The sequence below is a fragment of the Lepidothrix coronata genome, unplaced genomic scaffold (assembly GCF_001604755.1).
Source record: "Lepidothrix coronata isolate B3197 unplaced genomic scaffold, Lepidothrix_coronata-1.0 Scaffold31, whole genome shotgun sequence".
In the NCBI taxonomy this organism is placed as follows: Eukaryota; Metazoa; Chordata; class Aves; order Passeriformes; family Pipridae; genus Lepidothrix; species Lepidothrix coronata.
In genome coordinates, this window is record NW_016690211.1 from 983697 (window position 1) to 992933 (window position 9237).

The window sequence follows — 9237 nt, forward strand, 5'->3', positions numbered from 1 at the left end:
CCCTGATCCAAAGCTTCAGGATGTCAGTGGAAAGGTTCACATTGTTCTGGAGCAGGTGAATAATAATTATAGCTAAAATATAAATGATAACTCAAATGTAAATGATAACTAAAAATGGCTAGAGGGTACAGTGGTAGCCCTAAGCAGTGTGCCTTTAAATGTTTACAAATAATTAAAAGCTAGACAATTTATTGTTCAAACAGCAGCAATAATCCCCATTATGGCTAAATGAGCCAAGGCAAAGACTAATGCTAAACTCCCAAGGGTGATCTGGAAGCACAAGGGAACCTGGAATGAGAGAGGTTTTCCTTGGGTTGAGGACCATGGTGTCATCTGGACCAGGAGAAGTAAGTGATTTGGGAGTGGAGACGTTAGGAAGATGGAATCCAAGCATCAAAACCATGGTGCTCCTCGCACAGCACTACCAGCTGCATCACATGGCTGCAAGAGCAAAATCATAGATATACCACCTCTGTCCCCTGAAGTAAGTGAACAGAACTTGCATTTTGTCCTCCCAGCACCCTGGCACTCCTGCTGGGAATTAACTGGAGAATTGCTCTGCTTTCTCAGAAAGCACATGGGAACGAGCAAAGGACCTGCATTTTTCTGGAAGTTAAGTCTTTTCTCCTGCAGCTTTTGGTTCCAGGGCAGCTCCTGTCATTCCCAGCACAAGACAGGAAACACAGGAGCACCTAAGCCCCTTTCCTTCTCTTTTCCACACCAGGAAAGCCTTATTTATCACAGCCCAGCACTACTCAGGTCATATCATGAACTTGGTTATTACTTTCCTTTTCTTTTTTTTTTTAAAGTGATTTCATTTTTTTAGGAAGAAGCTCTAGATGCATATGCCTCCATTTAGGGACTTTTTCCCCATACAAAATTTAACCAGCCAAAATAACTTACACCAAAACTCTATTCATCAGACCCAGTGGAAATACAAGGAGAGCAACTAGCATCCCAGTGTCTGGTTTTGCCACTCTTCCCTTCAGCGCCTGCACCTGTCCTCCTTACTGCTTTCCAAGAGAAAGAAATGCACTTCCAGCAATTGTAAGTTAGCACATCTTGCTGCATTCCCCAAAAGAGAAGTACAAGCCCTGCAGGAGTCTCGAAAAGCTTATGCCCCAGCTGGGTACCAGCATTTTAGAGGTGCAACATTCAAGTAGAGCAGAGACTACAGAAAGGAGGGCTTTGCATTTACAAATGGAGATGGGATGGCTAAAAAGTGTAAGATTATAGATGCAAATATAGAAGGTAGTGTAAGGTTCTGTCCTGGACACTATGCATGTTTCGTTTTAAAAATCCTGACACTGAGAGTGGGGACAGCACACTTGCATAACAGCTTTCCTAGAATAATTTACATATTTAAATTCCTTCATGGATTACTTTGTGGGGGGTCATCTCGTTACAGTTCAATTGTCTACAATTATTGCAGCCTTGGCATTTAATATGCCTGTTCTTCCGAAAAATTAAAAATATTCAGAACAGAGGGAAACAACAAACTGCAATAAAATCATCTGAACATAAAGGCAGTGCCAATTGCCCAATCACTCCCACTCTTAGATTTTATAAAGTACAAAATCTACTATCTCCGGGCACTGGGAACAATGAGCTTTAGGGGAATTTCTCTAGACTTCCCTTATGCTTTCTTTTCATATGCAGTTACCATCTGCATAGAAGTCAACTTCTGATGCACAGTCATTTCCTGGGAAACACATCCACAAACAGAAAAACTGGTTTAAAAGAAATGTCAGGAAATGCCACATTGCAACTACACTACATCAGAAGACAGCCAGTTCTCATTAATCCCTTAGAAAAGCTACAAGAAGATAGGAGTACCTGTGATGCAAAGGAGGGTGGTGCTGAGGCTCTCACAAACTGTGGGGCAAATGGGAATTGCTCCCACCACTGTCCCCCACAGAGGCTGCATGTCAAAATTCCAGCATTGCCCTGTACCTGGCTGGGCAAAGTGCCATCTACCTGGGGCTGCATCACTGGGGACACTCACCCCACATCAGCTGTAATCTCCACTTTACTACTTCCCAGGTAGTCACCCTGAGCCCATTTCAGCCAAGGCAAGGAAACCATCAGTTGTAAGGGAGCCACAGTGGATACCTAAGGATGAGGTGAATTGCTGTCCAGAGGTGCCTACTTCTCTCCAAAGACAGCCCAGCTCACACTCAGACTTGCGCTTATGGCCAGGTGAATCACTTCTGATGCATTTCTACTGTGAGTCAATGCTGGCAGTCAGAAGAGTTATTTGATCAGTGGTTTCTAGTAAAGTCCGGTCTACAAAACTCCCACAGTCTAACACAAGGGCAAAAACTCCAGGATTTTGTGACTGCTGATATGGGTAGAACTTCAGCTTTTTGCTCTGGTCCTGAATAAAGCTGCAATGCCAAATAGCTTTGTTTGTCCCCAGGGATAAAGTCACTCCAAAGTCACTCAACTGAACAATCAAACCTTGATTCGAACCCCTGGCTATGATACTCTTTTGCAACTTTATCTTTTAGTTATTTGAGCAATTTCCTTATTGCCTGGCAAAACTTGGCACTCTTTAGCTAACCTAGACATGTAGCAGTATCTGTACTTCTGTACATATCTAGATCTCTGAATTCTAGGAGTTACATACCTTCATTATACAGCGTGTCAAACAGCACTGGTTACGGTGAAATAATCTCAGTGGTGGTAGATGAGTAACAAAAAGTTTACAAAAAACCTTAATTTATGATTAACTGATTAATTAAAAAAAAATTATCCTTTTTTGAATTTATTTGTTCTTGTTGCTCAGCCTTTGAGGCTTAAAGAAAGAAAAAATCCAAAGTTTTCACTTCTCAACTCCCACTTCGTTTTTAATTTGAAATAATTTGTTATTGTAGTGGATTAATTAAAGCAATCTGCAGGGGGGAAATTATTTTTTAAATATTTTTTCTAAAGAAAGCAAAAGCCATGTTGACACTTTAATAAGACCTAGTTTCAAGACACTAACTTACCCCAGCTTCAGCCATCTAATGTTTAAACTCGGCAAACATGTTGCTCCAATATTACTGGAAATTTGAGACAGCTGCAGCACCTAAGAACAGGTATAGTCCCTGCCATGCACTGATGTAACATGCAGTTACATTTGATACTATGGCATACAGACGTATTAGGTGTATTTTAAAAAGAAAATGTATTTAATTCACATTTTGAAATCATGGTTTAGTTTGACAAATATGATCCTTTTCACTTAGTGGTGGAGTCAGTCACTTTTATCCACTTTAATAAATCTGGACTGCCTGTGTCCCATCTAGCACTTTCCCTTCAACATAGCATGGCTGAATATTTTTGAGATACTGTTTCTGAAAAAATCTGAAATAAATCAGATGTGTGGATGCTCCAGCACAGAGATGATTTCTGGAGACCCAAGGCCTGCAGCTGCCTACAGCACTGGCTGTCATTAGTGCCTCCTTCCAGCCATTTGCTTAGACCACAGGTCACCAGGCAGCCAGGAATACCCCTGCCCCAAGATTTGGCAGTCACAAGTGTGGGGATGGTGCAAGTCACCTAGACCTGAGCACACTGCTGAGTGGGGTACCCACACCATAACCAATGTCTCTGCCTGGTGCTGATTCCCTGAAAAGTAATAAAAAAAGTAACCCCTGTGCTATGCTGTGACCCACCCAGTATCAACTACAGCCACAAGGTTTGTTTTACTTCCTGCAATGCCACAGCCCAAGAAGAAGATAACCGCAACAACAGGGAGAGACAGCGGTGTTTTCTGGGACTCAGTGCTGCGTATTTTGAGGCTAGCAAATCTAGAAATACTACCAAGCTTACAAAGACTTTGCAATACACCTGGGCAAGAAAAACACTACCATATGATGAGCTGTTGAAGAGTTCAATGTTGAAGAAAGCGTAGTCCCCATTGGTCATTCCTTGCCGATGAGCAGCCAACATGATGTTCCTGATAGTGTCACCGCTGGCACACATGATTACAACTGGTGGAAGAAAAGGAGAAACACAGATAAGAAGCAGTTCAAGAACTTCAGGGAACAGCCTGTTAAGCATGAATACTGCCAGAGACAGTGACCTCAGCTGTCCTCCCAGTGTTGCAACAAACATGACAACACAGATAGCAAACAAAGCTGATTTCCCAAACAGCTGAAAAGACAGGTAGCAAACACAGGGAGGCTTCCTCCTCCCTTGTCTTCTCTGAAAAAGATAATTAAATAGAGCCTCTGTGTGATCTAGTTTTGTACCTGTGCAAGATGTGATAAGTTCTGGCTCCAAATTTCTTTAGCTGCATATATTTGTAGAGTACACTGCAACCAGAAGCCTCTGTTGTTACTTCTTAGTGAACATAAAACAATCTGAAGATGGAGAATTAAAGTGATACCATGGCATTACCATTTCAATTTCCATTCCATTGAACAGTCTGGCATAGATTCAACCACTTTCACTTCAGATATCTAACATTTAGATATAGAATTTGTTGCTTCTCTGCACTTAAGGAAGATCAGCATCTGTGCACCTGTGCAGCAGGGCCAGTGGTATGAATCTTTCCAGAATGTGACTTTCTCTCCAGAGACCATACAATAAGTCTAAGCAACAATCTTTGATGGGATGCTTAATATTAAGAAATAGGAAAATTAAGTGCCACTTTCTAAGCATCAAGCCTAAAGGTGGGTACAAGATTAAACACCACAGAGCTTCATTTATCACCGACCAAGAGCTAAGCAGAGGCCTTGCTGCTGCAATGGGACCTACAAGCCCACAGGTGTGCTCTGTGTGGGCACCTTGATCCACACTGTGACAACTGTGGTTGACAGGTCTCTCCCCAGACCTGCTGGGCAGGGGACTACTCTCCTTGCTATCCCTTCCTTCTGCAAAGAGAAAGCAGAAACTCAGGTGAGGTCTTCAGCAATAGGGAGACAACTCCCACACAGAGCATGTTACACTATAAACTGCTATGCAAGTTCACAAGACTACAGGTAAGAAGCTACTGACATCACAGGGAGCAGGAAAGTGTTTCATCAGTGCGTACGTTGGGGACATATCCTACAACAGTCATAAGAGATCCAGCTAGGACGATGATTCGAAACCAACTGCACACACATTTCCAAGAACGCCGTCACGCATGGCAGGACTCAAAAGCTACAATAATGTACGCAAATATTTTCAACCCAACAATAAAAATGAATCAAAACCACATTCAGCTCTTCTGGGTAGAAGTGTTTTCTATTATAAGAAATGAAAAGGCCAAACGGGCCAAATCTTTTCGCACACAATGAATCTTCTCCCATTGCTTTTCTGGTTGGATGCCATCTCAGGCATAACCTCCAGATGTGCCGCCGGAGTGAGTCACGTTCAGTACATCCCCGTGCTTCAGGAGAGTTACACCATGCATAGCTCTGTCCTACTGATTATAGCAGAGTAAAATAATAATTTCCAGAGCAACAGAGCAAGACATATTTCATGACTATTGTGAAGTATATTAGCACGAAGGAAAAGAGGAAGAAAAAAATTCTTACAATAAAATTTGGACCAAATCTTTTCCAGATGCACATCAGGAACGAATTTGTCTCACTGTTCCTAATTTCAGTATAGGTGAGAGATTTCCTTTTGAAACGTTTCCTTGCTGCCCTCTCAATTCTCCCTTGACTTTGCCTTTGTAATTCACATCTATCATAAAATTGTAATCTGTAGATGGAATCAAAGAGATTCCCACAACACCAGTAAAAGACTTTGACCAAAAAGAAGAAAAGAAAGAGTGTGTGTGGGGAACTACTTTAAAATACATTCAATCATATTTTGTAAGCCTCTAAAGGAATGCAAGGGAAGTAATATTAACTATTTGGATGGGGGTTTTAACCCAGCAGGAGAGCAAAGATTACATATTTCAAGATTTTGAAGCAAATAAACTGCAGACGTGCCTCTCAAGATCTTCAAAAAACGCAAATTATGTATTTAATCTGCATCTGTACCATACTATTGTGTACATACAAACACGTAAGTGCAAACATATACAAAATGTTCTCCCTCCAGCATAATACACACAGACCACAGTAATTCTAATACTAGCATGCTGAATTTATTGACTAGGATTATTGACTCGTCCTGCAAATTTTTAGAGTTTAGTTCCAGCTAAAGGAGTAAGCATTCCCCCTTTGCTACACATATCCCATGGACTACAAACTTATGCATTTAAGCAGTCCTGCGTTTGTGACCTGAGCCTACAGCATCAAGTCTGCAGTGCAGCTAACTGAGCCTGTAAGGGAGCTTGAATTACTAATGAAATTAATCGAAGACAAGTGCCTAACTTTTTGTATCATATTTTTCATTATTTTGTTGTGGCTCTGAGACTTCAGTTTTTTCAAGTGGCTCCATGGACTGAACAGGCAGTCCCCGGTAAAGAGGGGTGCATGGCTGAGTTTACCTCTTCCTCCCAGACCGCTGAGAGCTCAGTGCAAACCCCCAGCCAGCAGCAGCCTAATCCATAGGGTCAGCCCCTGTCTCGGGCCCCACAGGACAGCTGCTGGGGCAGTTTCCTTCTCAGCTCTTGGAGAGTTTCAAGTAGGTATCTGCTTGAAAGCCCACTCCCACTCAGGCAGGTCAAGGAAGCCTGACCACTGAAGTGGGACCCTAGCCAGCAGCAATCTCTGGAAACACGACATGGTGCAGGGTCAGAGCCCAACACAGTGTCACAGTAGCTGTGACACAGGAGCTGTCAAAAACTGGGAACCAAACAAAAACATTTCTATAAAGCGCTTTGGACAATGCCCTGTTGGCCACAACGGGGAGTTCCAAGGAGTCCCCAGGAGACATGAAGATCTCATCTGGTCAGCTAAAGCATACAGTGCACCCACACAATGCACAACTTAAAATATTGTGGTAACCTGAAAGGTCCCAAAGGAACGTGCCAAGTGAGTCCTGCAGTCAGTCTTTAAAGTCAGAAAGGCACAAGTGGAAGCTGGAGGACCCCGCTTGCCGCATTTTGCGGTAGTGGCATGAGCCAGATGACAAATGAAGAGGTGAGATGGAGTGACCCCACAGGGCACAAGGGGGGGGAAATACTCCTGTTGGGTCATTTGCAAGTTCCAGAATGGTGAAAGACCAAAGGTCTCACCTCAGCAAAACATTTAAGTCACATTGAAAGCAAGCTTCTCTTTCCTGACTGTCAGCAAGGTCTGAAGAGCGGGGTTGGAGTAAGCACTTGTCTTTTCCTGCTCTAAGTATACTGCTATGCTCCTCTCAGTATCAGGAAAGCTACACACACAGACACATGACAAGTATCTTTCCCCATACAGCAATTTCTTCAGCACTGACACACTTCTCTCTCTCCATTCATTGTATTTCCCTGAATCATACTTACAAGGAAAGTTCTATTTTAAGCACCTAGTGAATAGAATAGCGAATAGAGAATTAAATAGCCATATGCTGTTAGACCTCAATTATCTCACACACACTCCTGCACATTAAGGATTTCACAGCAGCACAACATTAGCAGTGAAAGGCTGCTCCATCCACAGCCTACAGCACCAGAACACCAGTTCTGCCAACCACACATCGCATGATCTTTATCTGTCCAATTCTGATGCTATTTTAACACTCTAAAACAAAGATATGTAACAATTATACAAAGGGCTTTGCACATCTATGGCTCTTTTGGAAGATATTGAAGTACACTTTATCATGTGGTCCACTCCCAGAATATATCTTTTCTTTTGCAATAACTTACTGGGGAAGCCTGTGTCCGGTAAAACCCCCTAACAGAAAACATCTTTCTCGTAAGCCCATATACCCACACATTACTTGGCAAGATCTCACTTTAAAATACAAAACTGCACGTTTTGAAGCACTTTGTTTTAGTGTTTCATGATGCAAAGTCAGTTCATCCAGCCCAGGGGTGACTGTCCAAGACGTTTTACAAGCCATTTATCTCCACGCTGTTTTGCTAACAGTTGGTGGCAAATAACACAGCACGCGCTCAAGCGATTCCCACGCACCCATCCCCTGAAATGACCCCCTCACCTAAACGCATTTGTTATTTATAAAGTACTCGAAGGGGCGTCTGGTGGCAGGAGTGTGAAAATAGCTCCCGCTACATGACACAGTGGGGTGAGAAGAAAACATCTTTGCTTAGTCTTTGAACTTACAGAGTCATTGCAGAAATGTCACAGAATAAGCAACACATTTGCAACCCTGTAGATTTGGGCAATTTTGAGTAAACCAGACGTCAGCAGAAAGCAGATTTCCTACTATGCCACAAAACTCTCCTATCGCGGTCCCCGAGGGCAAGCCGCCCTCTCCGCCGTTGGGAGGCAAAGCTCTAATGAACCTCTGCGGGCAGAGCTCTCACTCCGGGCTGCTAGTTGTCATCTGCCGGGGGATGCCCGACCCGGGGATGCCGCCACAGCACCACAGCGAGTTTCCCCAGAGGCGCAGAGGGACCATGACTCCCCCCATCCCGCAGGTCCTTCCTCCCCGGGGGTTCCCACTGCCTCAGCCTTAACCGAGGAGCCAAGCCGGATGCTTCGCCGACACTCACTCACCCCTCTCGCCGGTCTGGAGAGCGCGGACGACGTCGTCGAGGTCGAGGTGGCGGCTGGTCTCGTCGAAGCTGTGCACGGCCATGTGGAAGGCTTCCTCCTGGAAGACCACATGGACGCCCTCCATGGCGAAGTAGCAGCTGCGCTCGGGGTTGCTGTCGCTGTAGAGAAGCGTGGCCCGGTTCCACTGGTGGTGGCGGAAGAGGGCCAGCAGCATCTCGCCCATCTTGGCGTAGGCGGGGGCCACGCGGGTGAGGTGCGAGTACTCGCCGGCCTTGGCGCCGAAGCCCGCGGCCAGCGCGCCCGCCGACAGCATCGGCACGTCCCAGTGCGCCGCCAGCCGCGCCACGGGCGCCGCCGCGTACTCGCACACGGGCCCCAGCAGCAGGTCGGGGCGGCGGCGCTGCAGGGCCACCATGTCCACCAGGCTGAACAGGGCGCGGTTGCCGCACGCCGAGTCCTCGTAGGTGAGCTGGAAGGCGTAGCCGGGCGGCAGACCCGCGCCGCTCTCCCGCAGGCTCCGCACCGCGTACTCGATGGCCGGGCGCACCCGCCCCAGCGAGAAGAGGTAGGCGTCGTCCTGCGGCAGCAGCACCAGCACCCGGATCAGCTTCTCTTCCTCCTCCTCCTCCGCGCCCGCGGAGCCGCCGCCCAGCGCCGCCCGCGCCGCCAGGACGCAGCAGAGGCTGCCGAGCAGCCAGGGCGGCAT

General features: G+C 45.6%; 1 protein-coding gene across 1 annotated transcript in view; it reads right to left on the bottom strand.

The window, feature by feature from the left end:
• NPR3 (natriuretic peptide receptor 3) overlaps positions 1-9237 on the bottom strand; it is a 41190-nt gene extending 31953 nt beyond the window's left edge. The window contains exons 1-2 of the mRNA XM_017811352.1: positions 8532-9237; positions 3855-3977 (exon numbers count right to left, since the gene is read on the bottom strand). Coding sequence (XP_017666841.1) covers positions 3855-3977; positions 8532-9237 — 829 coding nt within the window. The remainder of the gene's footprint in view (positions 1-3854; positions 3978-8531) is intronic.